The following is a 15,073-nucleotide window of genomic DNA, read 5'->3' as shown; positions in this document are numbered from 1 at the left end:
AATTCTTCTAAACAAGAAAGAATCTACTCTTTTTTTATTCAAAATTCTTGAAATCTATACTAAATTAATTCCTATACCTAATACCTATGGATTGATATTTCAGAAGAAAAACTCGACTTAAACTATTTTTCGAGGAACACTAGACCATAGTCAATCATATTATAAAATCTATCTCATTTTAGGTTTATGAACAAAATATATCTATTTTGGATTTACAACATAATAAACCTAAATTACTATTTAGAATTTGTGAATATAAAAAAGTAAGTGGATTGAAAGATATTCTTTTATGTTTGTGTTTTGGTATAAATTATTGAAGTACGATAATTATTGATACTCCAAAATTCAAAATAAAGTAAGAAAATAGTTACAATGAAAATAATTATTGGTGTGAATATTTTGAGTAAAATTACTTGCAATTACATTTTACATTAAAGTGGTTTTGAGTTTGACATAAATAATTGAAAATGTTTTAAAATCACTACTTTTTTCATATTATATTTACACTAAAATAGATTGGGTTTAATGTAACTAGTTGGAAATGCTCTTAGTCTCTACTTATAAAAATCACACAATTAAAATTTCATTAAATTGGATCTAACTTGACAAAATATAAATTGACGTGACAATCAAAAGATGTACACCGTCCGTCCACGAATTATATGGGAGTTTTGTTCCAAATTTTGGACCGATATTAATTACAATTATAATCAAAGATTCAGAGTTTATTTTTGAGTTATTTCTAAAATATATGATGTTTTATTTATATTCTGTCTATAAAATGATTGATGGATTATGAGATTCAAATTTGACATCGTGGGTCCTGGATTATGAGAAACGAATTCCGATGTGTGTATTACGAACCGAAGATTTAAAAGTTTAGGTATGATTCATATTCTTTTAGATAATAATAGTGGATCGCTAAAAGTAATGGTGGCATATGGTTTAACTTATCTCATTTGAATACATCAAAGCATTACATAGATTTTACTTTTTCATGAAATCGTAAAAGATATATTGAAGATGCATTATACGTGGATGGTTTAAATGGTTTAGAATTAAATAGTAAAAGACCCATTAAAGATTATTCATGGAATTGTTCAAATGGTTTGCAAGTAACTATTCAGTAGTCAAAACTTAACTTTCTCAAATTTAATTGAGATATAAGTGCCCTTGAAACATTCAATTGAACGTGTTGTTAGGGCTCTTTAATTACTTTCACCTATTTGGTTGAAAAAAAAACCAAAGTTGTCTAAATATCTGCCATATAGATTTCTTGCTTAACTTTTCCGTTTCTCAAGAAACTTAATGCCAAATAAATAAATAAATAATCTAGCAGTTAGTATAGTAAACACATGAAGAAAATAAACAAATAAAATTTAAATGCTCCTTCCATCGTTTCGTTTAAAAGTAGAAATTTTAGAGACAAAAAGGCTTTTAATGCCGAATTAAAGTATTTAAGAAATAAAACTAAAAGTGATGAAAGTATTTTTAATAGAAAATAAACTAATTAAATTGAACCCACAATTTAATACAAGCTTATATTGGAATATTACGAGCAGCCACTACAGAAGTAATATTGAACTCTCCCCATCTAAATCCGAAATTACAAGTAATCCGGGTTTCCACTTTGTTTATTATTTATTTCCCGCACTTAAGATATAAATGTCTATTAATTAATTAATGTTTGTTATGGACTTAATTAATTAACATCTTATTAATTCCAAGATTGGACTTAGCAAGAAACATTTATTTATTATTCATAGAGCGATAAAACTCCAACTGGCCAGTTTTCCGAATAATAAAACCTTGTTCGAGCTCCTCTTGAGGACATTATCAAACGAGACACACCTCGCGCACATTTCAACATAATAGCAATCCTAGCACCGCTAGATATTAATCACCACTACCCAATATATCGGGATTATTGGGTTGCGAAAAACCCGCACCATTTGATAAGTCAAAGTAGTGCATAATCAATACCGTATGCTCAATGCTAACATATGTAGATTAAGAAATAGTATTTTATCAAGACCTAGTCTTTCGGTAGATAACATAAAGACACGTCTTGTTGTTAGATCCGTTCAGTGCTATACCACACCAATGTCATCTTATTTCGGTAAGGCTTAGAAATATGCGGACTGACATTGCAACCTTTCACGATAGGTAGCCAAAACCTATCTAGGTTGTGAAATTCTTCTTTTTCTTTTGCAAAGCATTGCATAGATCTGACCGTGTTACCTTAAAGTGGACGACGCCCACAACCGGTCTACTAAGCAAAAGACTTAGACTTTGTTTGCTTCTTATACATTTAAATGTTTATAAAAATATCTTATAAATACACAAGCAAACACAATGTAATAATATACTGATTCTATTCGTGCGAAACTGCTCGAATAATACTGAATCGGGTTAAAAGTGGATTGTAGAGTTTTACGTATACAAGCAAGATTCTATTCGCGCAAAATTTGCTCGAAACATGCTTTTAAATATACCAAACCTAACAGGCCGCGCATCGGCTAGCCAATTTTTTTTAAATTTTATACTCCATATTTATAACTCATTGCACTTTATATTTTTAATACATGATAAACACCAACAATTAAAATGATATAATATTATTTGTCAATTTATTTGTTGGGCTAGGGTTTTGGCTAGGCTGCTGCTTGGCTAGGGCAGTGGTTAGGCTGTGGGAAGGGCATGATGATGTGGCAGAAGTTGTTTTTGGCTAGACAATTGCTAGTCCGTTGCTATTGTGGATGCTCTTATACCTGTATACTGAAAATATCATTGGAAACTTAGTATATATCATGTCTATTATATCAAAAAATATATATACCGTGGTACATATCAGTATATACCGTGGTATATCGATATTGAACATAACGATATATACCGAATGCATCAATATATCAGTATACCGAATATATAAGCATATTACAATATGTTTTGTTTACTGCGGTATAAGAATATTTATATTGTTATCATATCAAAATCTATAGTATGATATCATAACGTTTTGAAAATAACAGTATACCGAGAATTCAGTATTCTTTTTTATATTTTTCAATACAATAAATGCGATATAATGGTATTTCGGTAATTTTGCCCACTTAGAGCATCTCCAAAGAGAAAAAAAGGTAAATGAAAGAGATATATCCTCTATTTACCTTCTCAAAAAGTGAAATATACCTTTTAAAAATTAACACATTCTCCAAGAGAAAATGTATATATAAAGGTAAATTATTTTCTAAACTAAAATAATACTAGTACAAAATGCAATCCAAAACATAAAGCTGTAATACCTCCTCAAATACCACCCCTTAGAGCATCTCCAGCAAGGAAGGGTAAATAAAAGAGGTATATCATCTATATACCTTTTCAAAAAGTGAAATATACCCTTAAAAAAAATAACACACTCCAACGAAAAAAGGTATATAGAAAGGTAAATAATTTTTTAAATATAAGATAATAGTACAAAATGTATTAAAAAATAGAGGGAACATCTTTTTTGGTCCACGAACTTTGCCAAAGTATCATTTTAGGTCCGTGAACTTTGAAAATATCATTTCAGGTCCATCAACTATGGGTTAATATCATTTGAAGTACTTTTTTACTATTTCCAAATTTTTCTAGACAAAAATACCCTTGATACCTTAAAGGGTATATATTTTTAATAAACTTATCCTATACTCAATATTTTTTTATAAATATCTTTACTATATATTTTTGATGAATTTCCTAAATATAATTTGACCTTCAATATTATCACTTAATTTTGTGACATGCAAGAAAAGATCCTTAATTAAATTTTTTATTATTAAAGAAAAGTTCTTTATTCAATTTTAAAATTTTTTAATATAAAAAATTAAAGAAGCAATTTTACTTGCATGTCACATAATTAAGTGCTAATATTGAAGGTCAAACTATATTTAGAAAATTCATCAAAAATATATTGTAAAGATATTTATAAAAAATATGAGTATATGATAAGTTTATTAAAAATATATACCCTTTAAGGTATCGAGGGTATTTTCGTCCAGAAAAACTTGGAAATAGTAAAAAAGTACTTCAAATGATATTAACTCATAGTTGATGGACCTAAAATGATATTTTCTAAGTTCACGGACCTAAAATGATACTTTGGCAAAGTTCGTGGACTAAAAAAGATGTTCCCTCAACTAAAAAATATAAAGTGTGATATCTTCTTAAATATCTTCTCCCTTGGAGAATGGTTTTTCATGAAAAGAAGACAAATATGGTGGTTATGAAATTTTACATCTCAATTAATGGAGAGGTAAAGATACCTCTTCAAAATGAAAAAAAAGTATAATACCTTCTCAAATACCTCTCCCCTTAGAGAATGATTTTGCATGAAAAAAAGGTAAATATGATAGTTATATAACTTTACCTCTCCATTTACCTTTCTTATTGGAGATGCTTTTATAGAATTAGTTCTTATGTAAAGAGGAGAAATATGTTAGTTATAGGTTATTAACATATCCATTGATGGATAACACCTCCTCAAATACATTTCCTCTTAAAAAATATTGTTTTATAAATAAAATAAATAAATATAATAATTATAAGACTTTACTCTCAAATAGCTTTAAAAGAGTAAAATATGATAGGCCGGTAAAAATAAGAGTAAAGCTTGGTGTTGTATAACCAAACTGCATAGGTTTGCAAGTAATTGAATAGGAGTGGACTTATATTAGGGTATTGGGAAAGTTAAGTTGATTAAGAAATCCCAATTGAGCTCGAGTTTGAAGGTAATCGAGAAACTGAGATCTAGAAGAAATTGAGATCTAGAAGAAATTGAGATCGAGAAATGGCGCAATACACGCAGCAGTTCCTGAACAGCGTGCTGTCGCAGCGGGGGCCGGCGGCGCTTCCCTATGCCGAGGACATGAAGTGGCACATCCGGCAGCACCTGATGCACCTCGTGGAGGCTTACCCCTCTCTGCAGCCCAAGACCGCCGTCTTCACCCACAACGACGGCCGCGCCGTCAACCTCCTCCAGGCCGACGGCACCGTCCCCATGTCCTTCCAGGGCGTCACCTACAACATCCCCGTCCTCATCTGGCTCATGGAGTCCTACCCCCGCCACGCCCCCCTCGTCTTCGTCAATCCCACCCGCGACATGATCATCAAGCGCCCCCACCCCTTCGTCTCCCCCAACGGCGTCGTTTCCATCCCCTACCTCCACTCCTGGCTCTTCCCCTCCTCCAATTTGCTCGAATTGACCCGCAATCTCGCCCACTTCTTCGCCCGCGATCCCCCCCTTTATTCCCAGCGCAAGCCTTCTAACCCTAACCCTAACCCTACCCCTACCCCTACCCCTTCCCCTAATTTAAATCCCGCCTATGCCTCCGTCAATTCCTCCCCGGCGATTCCTCCCAGGGAATATTCTCCCTCTCCAACACCTCCGCCGCCCTACGGGAGCGGCAGGATGGAGGATCCCGCGGAGGTGTATAAGAAAAACGCGATCAACAAACTCGTTGCCGATTTGAATGGCGATATTAGGGAGATGAGGAAGGGGAGCGAGGGGCAGATGGAAGGTGCATTCGGCGCTCAGGCGGTGCTGCGGCGCCGCGAGGAGGAGCTGAGGAAAGGGGTTAAGGAGATGCAGGATGAGAAAGAGGCGTTGGAGCAGCAGCTGCAGATGGTTTTGATGAATACGGATGTTCTCGAGGGATGGTTGAGGGATAACCAAGGGAAATTGGATGGGAATAAGGCTGACCATGTCGATTTGGATGAGGCCTTCGAGCCATGTGATGTATTGTCGAAGCAGATGTTGGACTGCACAGCCTCGGATATGGCGGTGGAGGATACTATATATGCGTTGGATAAGGCCGTGCAGGAAGGGGCTATTCCGTTTGATCAGTACTTGAGGAGTGTGAGGCTTTTATCTCGTGAGCAGTTCTTTCATCGCGCCACAGCTACCAAGGTCAGAGCTGTCCAAATGCAGGCTCAGGTTGCTAGTATGGCTTCAAGGTCGTTGCCGCAAAATGCTTTCTCATGAGCTTAGTTCAGGTATGGTGGTGGTGAAATGGCTATGATGAATTACAATTTTCACACACTGTTCTATTTGGTGTTGGTAAAAAGGCAGAACTTGCATTGGTTTGTATTTATGAGACTGGTCAATAATTTCAATGTGCAGCTTAAACAAACTGAGATACAATACAATATATATTCATGCTATTTTTTGTAGGGTTGCTTGTAGTCTTGTGTGTGCCTTTGTCGAGGCCCGGGGGTTCTGATTTTGCGGCACATGATGAGATTGAATTGTTATTGTTCAGAAGTTTTGGTGTTGGTGATGATATATGCTTATGAGTTGTTAGTCTTGATCCTTAGTTCAGTTCTAATGAGATGATATACTTGTGTGTTTACGGTGTAAAACACGAATTTGCTTGTGTTGTTAATGTACAATCATAAAGCGATATGTTGAAGCTCTTTTGTTCATTTAGTTATTTTTCTGCTATGTGCTCTCCATAAACATGAAAGCTACTAACAAGAATGTCAAGGATATAAGCTATGCCTATTGAGCCAAAAGGTGTTGCACGTATGTTTCTATTTAGAAATATAGCTGTTTAATTATTCATCTCTTTGTGCTATGAATGAAATAAGAATTATGTGGATTCAATAGTCTTCTCCTGGGCAGAAATCCAAAGAAATTTTTTTCACTAGTGGGCACATTTGAATCACAGCTTTAGGTGAGCTCATACGCTTCTCAAATTATCTTAGTTCATAGCATATTGCTATAGAGTTTGTGAGCTTTAAGCTAAGATATTGTTAGCTTACTTTAACAAAGTTAGTAGCCTCAGATTGATAGTTATGATCTTGACTTGGATTCGTAGTAATTTCAGAATTGATATTGTTAATCTCTCATATCATACTCATTCAATTCTGTCTGCTTCGGAGGATGTTGTTTGGATTTGGCTGTCTGTTTTTTTATGTGAAAAATGTTCATGGCTACAGTCCGTCACTTGTAAAATCGATTCGATAATGAGGAAAAATGTAAGTCTTGTTGCGATCTATAGAGGCAACTTTTTTTACCTACCTTAGTTCAGCCTTTGGTCTGAAATGCTTATCTGCTTTCCTGCACACCCTAGCCGCTCATGATTTTTAATCCATTGATGTCTATGAAGTTTGTATAAGTAACTAACTAAGATGACTAATTTGCAATTCAAGTGTGATAAACATTCACTAGTTCTTTTGTACATGGATTTATTGGAAGCGATAAAGTGCATAATCTAATTATAATGCACACTTCCTGGAACCACATTCACCGCGGACCTTTGATGATGCCAAAATGTAAGTCACCTTAGATACATACCAAGTTACCAACTCACATAACTCTTCATGTTGTGAGGGGAACTCTTTCTTTAATCCTGTGTCTCTATTTTCCAGTTTTGTTAATTTTGATATTTGAATTCTTAGAGAGTGGGGGGAAGTGAGGGAGGATGGTGGAGTTTAGTCTGTAGAGTTGTAACGACTGATTTCTCGCTTTTTGGAGAAGCCTTGTCATATCAGAGTGTTGGCGAATGCTTATTTTCGATCCTCCTTGTACCAAAGCAATAACATTGTTAACATTCTCTCGGGATGAATTGCTCTCATTATTGAGATTCATACTTGTATAGAAAGAAACATATTGAAGATATGAATGGAGTTAAAAAGATGTGTAGAGGAAGGGGATTTGGATGAAAGGATATTTATAGGTGTCAATATAGTATTGAGGATTAAAAAGTAAAGAAGGGTTAAAATTTCGCTGAGTAATGGATCTATAATAGATACTGCTCCCTCTGTCTCGCTGTCACGTTTTCTTTTTTAGTTTGTCCCAACTAAGATGACACATTTTTTTTTATGGAAACTTTCTCTCCACTCAATCACTTTTTCTCATTTTTATTAAAATATCCATCTTTCTTTGTCTCTCTACTTTAATACTTACACTCACCTTTTATCTATGAAATTAAACACTTTAACCATTAACTCCTAAAATCTCGTGCCAGTTAAGAAATGTGTTATCTTAGCCTGGACGGAGGGAGTAGTATTGACACATGTTTTTACACTCATTTTGCTAAAATGATACTCCATCCGTATCCGTTCCAAGAATATTTGGGATATTTCTTTGGCATGAAATTTAAGAAATTGATGTGTTGAAGATTAAAGTGTAAAGAGTAAAGTAAGAGAGATAAAAAGAAAGTAAAGTAGAAGAGAGGATAAAGTTTTTGCCAAAAAAGAAAAAAGGTACTTAACTATTTTAGAATAACCAAAAAATGAATATTACTCAACTATCTTGTGAAGAAGGGAGTATGAGTCGTCTCTATTACGTTATTCTTTGTCTTACTTTTACTCTTTCTACTTTAACATTTAACACACGGATTTCTTAAATTCTATGTCCAAAAGAAATGCACCAACTACCTCGAAACACATGGAATATGATTGATTACACTTATTAATATTTACATACACGAACTCAGGGAAATGATATACTACATATCTTATGTGAATTCTTTATACGAATACCACCCTCGTTCAACACACGTTCAGCGTTGTTTGTTTTGTTTTATATACTCCCTTCATTCCACTCAAGATGACCACATTCTTGAGTGGCACGAAGTTTTAGGTGAAATAGTTAATTGTGATAAAGTAAAGTGGAAAAAGTGAATGAATATTTTAATGAGGAGAAAGGAGGGGCAGATTTAATTCCAAATATAGAAAGTGGACATCTTGAATAAGATAAACAAAAAAAGAAAGATGGACATCTTGAATGGAGTATTTAGTTTGATTCTAATACATTAACGAATTATTTAATTTTACAAAATTCAAAAGAATTAAAGTTTAGTTTGTTATTTATTCATTTCTTTGAAGTTATACAAAAAATGAGCAAATTAAAGCTTGATTTTTATTATTTTGTGAACATAGACTGTTTTTTATTTTTATATTGAAATAAGTTCTCTTAGTTTTAACATATAATTGCTTTGTCCCTTTGTAGCTGAGTAATATTTTCTTTTGGGTTGTCCCATTGTAGTTGTTCCACTGTAGCTGAATCATTTCTTTTTTTTGATAAAACGCAATACATTACTTTTCTCTTACTTTACTGTCTCTTGCTTAATTCACTCTTCATCTCCTTACATTTTTCCTTTCTACTTTAATCTCTCTTACCTAGCTCACTTAAAATAGTTTTTTTAATCCCGCGCCAAAAAGAAATGTCTCTGCAACAAAGGGATGGCGGGTGTAGTACTACAATTATATTTTAGGGAAAATTACGGAAAATATTGCCAAGTCTCAATTTGTGAAATTTATACTACTCCCACCATCCCACAAAAATATGCTTTTCTGGTTGGGAACGAGTTTAAATGCATAATTGGTAAAGTAAGAGAGAACTAGAAAGACAGATTAATTAAAGTATTATTAGTGAAGAATGAGTCTCACTGCATTAATGAAAAAAGAGTTTCTAAATTTAGAAAATGAATATTCTTGTGGAACAGATTAAAAAGTAAAGAATGTATATTCTTATGGGACGGAGGAAGTATTAAACAAATAATTTGTCAAATCCTAAGTTTTTTGAAATTCTTTTTTTAGTTAATTCAAGTTTTGGTTCTTAACAACATATTCATACTACTATGATTTACTATAACTTAATTACTTTTTACAAACTTACAAAATAATTAATTTTCTTGTTTTACTAATAGTAATTTTTCCATCAACTTATTGTTTAGCGTAATTTAAAAATTTCAATAACAATTTTTACTACATTAGTATTAAAATTAAATATATAAAATAAAACGATCAAAGCTAAATTCACACAAGTAGATCACGTAATAGCATATCTTTCCACTATCAACTCATATTTCCCAATTTGAGTTGTCTAGTGTAGGAAATTTTTCTCATGTTTTTGGGTGTAAATAAATGTTTCAAAATGAATTTGATATGAATGACGCGGAATTTTCGAAGTGGACACTTAAATTAATTTGTGTGGGTAATCCTTCAATTAAAATTTTCGTCTCATTCTTTTGATATCAAATCTTTTTTTAAGTGTCTCTGTGTGTAGTTTTAAGTTATGCTAAACATTATAGTAAAGGAGAAAGACTAAATTCTTTTGTAAGTTGTAAAAAAGTAATTAAATTGCAAATCATAGTATGAATATATTATTCTGAACGAAAACTTCAATTAACTGAAAAAAGTATTTAAAAAACTTGGATTTGACAGATTTTTTGTTTAATGGAGAAGTATAATTTCACAAACTGAGAGCATTCCCAACAGTTTCCCTAAAATTTCCCTTATTTCTCCTTAACTCCTGCCACATCAGCGCCAGATCAGCACCATAATTTATCCCCAGTTTTTAGCCAACTTTTAGCCAATTGCTCCAATGGTTTCTCCCTTATTTCTCCCTAACTCAACATTTCATTTTTACATCATCACTAATTTAATTATTTTATTTTTGTATATAATAAAGCTAGCTAATTTAATTTATAAGACAAAACAAATAATAGTACTCCCTCCGTCCCGGAGTATTAGACTCACTTCTTTTGGGCACATGATTTAAGGAATTGATATTTAAATAGTTAAAGTGGAGAGAGTAAAGTATGAGAGAGGGAAAAAGTAGGGGAGAGAAGAGAGAAAAAAGTAGGTGGAAAATAAAATAAGATAGATGTTTTTTGCTAAAAAAGGAAATGAGTCTAATATGTTGGGACGTCCCAAAAAGGAAAGTTGGTCTAATACCTTGGGACGGAGGGAGTAATAAAGTTCGTTGTATTAAACACGGGTAAACATTACAACGACGAAAATTAATAAAAAAAATAGTACAGGAATGGAAAAAAAAATTCAAAGTAAAAAAATTCAAGGGCGGTGGGCGCGGTTTCTATTTGCCCACAATTCTTCGATCATATCGTGTTGTAGTGCTCGATGGGTCTCCTTCTGGTGTATGTCCAAGAGAGAAAAGGGATGAGGATGGGGAGAGAATGAAGAGAAGGTGTGTAGGGGGGAAATAAAAAAAAAAAAACAAAAAATATATTTATCGCCGAATTATCGCCCACAGTGATAGGCGATAACTCGACGATAGACGGCGAAAAAACGCCGACTTTTAGCCGACACCATTGGGAGTGCTCTGACACTTGCCATTTTTTCCGTAATTTGCCCTAGAATAGTAGGGAGTATAAAATTTAAAAATATTATAATGTTGCTGCCCAGGATCGCACTGGAGACCTTTAGTGTGTAAGACTAACGTGATAACCACTACACCACAGCAACTTATTGTTAGTTTCAGTATGATAATTTAAATAAATAAGAGAAAACATGCAGTGAGTGAGTGTGACCATACTAAAACGGTGTCGTTTCTTTTCATTATACACTTTTCGCACACTTAAAAACAAAATAAAAATCTGAATCCCGAAGCCGAAACCCATCATCATTCATCACCGCACATTTCGTTGTCAAGGCAAAACCTATCCCATTCCCTTGTTCATATGTTCCTATTATGTTGTCAATGACAGCAAACCAAACCCCACTTCTTAGACTAATTACTAATATGTGGACGTGCTCTCCAGACTCCAGTACTTTAATATTTGTCTCTCAAAATAAATGAATAAAAATCAAAATTATGATAATTAAATAAAAATTCAATAAAAATTTGTATTTTTTCAAACTTTTTCAATTTGATACCTTTCTTTATTAAACTCAAATAAGAAATAGTAAAATTAAATAACACTAATTTAGTTGCATTTCAAATACCTAAATCAAATAAAAATAAAAATTCAATTATTAAATGAAGCTAACATTTTTAATCAATAAATAATATATCAAATATTAAAATACATTAATAATAAATTTTTTATTATAATATTTGGTTTTATATAAAAATAGATTATAGAATTTTATGGGCTAATGTATAGTTTGATACTCCCTCTGTCCTATAAAAATATGAACATTTGAAATAGCACGAGAATTAATGCACAATTGGTAAAGTAAGAGAGAAGATGAGAACGGTAATTAAAGTAGTGTTAGTAGATAGTGAGAACTACATGATTTTTAGGTAGGATTAACATAATACCCATATTTCATTGGACAGATAAAAATAAAGAGTGGAAATATTTTTATGGGACGGGGATATAGGTAGGATTAACATAGTATAAAAAAACTAAGCGAATATGTAATATTTTTTCATTTGAATATGTCGATTGCACATATTATCTTCACTTGCAAGTTCTCGAGTAGTCTTTGATACTTTTATTGTGAGAGTTGGAATCTCAACATTGTTAGAGTTTGTATACTAGAAATCACGTTTCGAGTGATTGAATACTGTAAAACTCTTATTTTATTTTTCAAGGAATAAAACAGATTATTTTTGTCATAATGTTGTTATGTTTTACATTTAATGGATGTTAATTGCATGTTTAAATGTATAAGTTAACTTAACAAAGTCTAAGTCTTTGTTTAAGTAGACCGGTTGTGGGCGACGTCCACTTTAAAGTAACACGGTCAGTCCTAAACAAAGAAAAAGAAGAATTTCACAACCTAGATGGAATTAGACTACCCATCGAGAAATGTTGCAATGTCAGTCCGCATATTTCTAAGCCTTACTGAAATAAGATGACATTGGTGTGGTATAGCACTGAACGGATCTAACAGCAAGACTTGTCCTTAGACTATCTACTGAAAGGCGAGGTCTTGATAAATGATAAATATTTGTTTCTTAATCAATGTAGGTTAGCATTGAGCATACGATATTGATTATGCATTACTTTGACTTATCAAATGGTGCGGATTTTTCGTAACCCAATAAACTTGATGTATTGGGTAGTGGTGATTAATATCTAGCGGTGCTAGGATTGCTATTATATTGAATCGTGCGCGAGGAGAGTCTCGTTTGATAATGTCCTCAAGAGGAGCGCGAAACAAGGTTTTATTATTCGAAACCTAGCTAGTTGGAGTTTGATTACTCTATGAATAATAAATAAGCGTTTCATGCTAAGTCCACTCTTGGAATTAATAAGAAGTTAATTAATTAAGTCCATAGCAGACATCAATTAATTAATGGACATTTTTATCTTAAGCGCGGGAAATGAAAGATAAAACGGAAACCCGGATTACTTATAATTTCGGATTTGGATGGGGAGAATTCAATATTACTTCTGTAGTGGCTGCTCGTAATATTCCAATTAAGCTTATATTAAATTGTGGGTTCAATTTAATTAGTAAAAAGTAAATTGGATGAGCCCATATCCAAAACCTTCCATAGATCCCTGTCTGGGCCCAAAAGGAACTTAATATAAATAGAAGAATAAAGGAGACATAAATCATAAGTTTTAATACTGCAAATTTTCGTCCCCCCCTGTCCAAGAGGAGTTCGAAAATTCTCCTATTCCAAAAGGGATTTGTTCTGTCTTTTTTTATTTTAGTCCAAGTATTCCGGTGAGATCAACCCACATGATATCGGAGTACAGTTCGGGAACCAGAGAGAAGATTCGTGGTCTAGTATTCAAAGCGTCACGTGGAGAAGCTGCTAGCCATCTTCAATTCTTTGGAGAATTAATTAGGTATTATTTCTGCTCCGTAGAAAAGCATGTTTTAGGTTTCAATATCTTCAAAGCGTGATTAATTCAAGTTATGAGCATGATACATGTGAGAATTACGCGAATAGATTTTGTCTAAATAATCTGCTAAATAGATCTGATTATTATGTGATTTATTTGTGTGATTAATAATTGTTAAATTATGTTATTCCCTCGCACCGCTTCCGCTGCCAGTTCCTTCAAACATTTGCCTCCCAGGAGAGCCAAGAGCATGCTTCCTTACTTGGATGGATCCTCCTACCATAAAGTTTGACAAGAAGATGTGGGTGTCCATGTTTTATGTTATAGCACAGTCGATATGGGACCTTCGAAACATGGTGATCTTCCAGAAACTCAACCCCTATTGGGATATGGAAAAGTAGGGTCAATTTTTGCGGCTTGGCAGGCTTGTGGATTAAAGGTTGGTGCCCGGTCTTTCCTTTTTCACCTAATCAGGTTTTAGAGGATTTAAGCGTCGTTAGAAAGTGGAAAGAACCAAAGAACCAAGAAAATACATAACTCAATGACTTTTTGGAGGTGGCTTTGGTACGTCTGCATTCTTCCCCCCTTTTTTGCTTCGGTCCTAGTGGTTTTGGAGGCGTTGGACTAGCTGTTCTCATTGTTTGGTGTCTTGCGTAACTAGCTAGTGGTGCTCTCATGACTGATCTCCTTGTTTTTGTTTTGGTTGTGCTAGTTTTGTGATGTTTGTGGGGTGTTTGTTTCGGCCCATGATTTTTGTTTTTTCGCTTTCGTGGCAACTTTATTTTTGTTGTTGTTTTGAGCTCTTGGCTCGCCATTGTGTTATGGCTTGAGTATGATTCGTATTTATCAAAAAAGCAATTAAATTAATTGTGAATTCTCCTGTTTTGAGTGTTTTACTATTTCTACATTATGTTTCATTATTACAGATTTTATGATATTTAAACTAAAACTTAGGAGGTCCGTGAATTCATAAATGAAACAATGAATCTGGATAGGTAAAACTAGGGGTGGCAAAATGGGTAGTGGGTAATGTTGGGACTACCGCAGCGGAAGACACGGAAAACAAACAGGTCCTTAACGGATCTATTTAGGTGATTATGCATTCGACTCCAAATTAATGCAATAAACATAGATCTATAGATATAACATCAAATAAACACATAATCATGCATATTCGATGTAGATTCGATTGTTACCTCATAATCCGACATCGGATTGACGTTGCTTGCTGCACCACCCGGAGATCCTTGGTTTATCGACCATGTATCTTCCGTACTATTCCCTTGTCCTTGATCATCCATCCGTGTCGGCGGATCTTGAATAATCAATAATAGTCTTGAAGAGATCTAGGGAAAACCAATCACAAACTCAATACTATCTTGATCTAATCCTATGAATTAGGATAGAACAAAAACAAAACAAAACCCTAATTCTCCCACTTAAATCACCAAATTACAAATAACTTGGGTCCATTTTATTTTATAATATTTCCCGCGTTTAAGATTATCTTGATCCGTCAATTTAATTCTTTTGTC

The 15,073-nt window shown here is 33.5% G+C and overlaps 1 protein-coding gene and 1 non-coding gene across 2 annotated transcripts; one reads left to right on the top strand and one right to left on the bottom strand.

Annotated features, from left to right (window-relative positions):
* The first annotated feature begins 4,676 nt into the window (after positions 1–4,676).
* Positions 4,677–6,465, top strand: LOC125190528 (protein ELC-like). Its single transcript, XM_048087850.1, has 2 exons — positions 4,677–6,036; positions 6,215–6,465. Exon 1 carries the CDS (start codon positions 4,832–4,834, stop codon positions 6,023–6,025), a length of 1,194 nt encoding a protein of 397 aa, XP_047943807.1. The 5' UTR covers positions 4,677–4,831; the 3' UTR covers positions 6,026–6,036; positions 6,215–6,465.
* A 4,718-nt stretch (positions 6,466–11,183) lies between these two features.
* TRNAV-UAC lies at positions 11,184–11,256 on the bottom strand. The gene has a single exon. It is a non-coding gene; the product is annotated as a tRNA-Val (tRNA).
* Between the last annotated feature and the right edge of the window lie 3,817 nt (positions 11,257–15,073).

Source organism: Salvia hispanica, chromosome 5 (assembly GCF_023119035.1).
Source record: "Salvia hispanica cultivar TCC Black 2014 chromosome 5, UniMelb_Shisp_WGS_1.0, whole genome shotgun sequence".
NCBI lineage: Eukaryota > Viridiplantae > Streptophyta > Magnoliopsida > Lamiales > Lamiaceae > Salvia > Salvia hispanica.
Note: the sequence above shows the minus strand (reverse complement) of the source record. Positions and strands in the feature narration are given on the sequence as shown.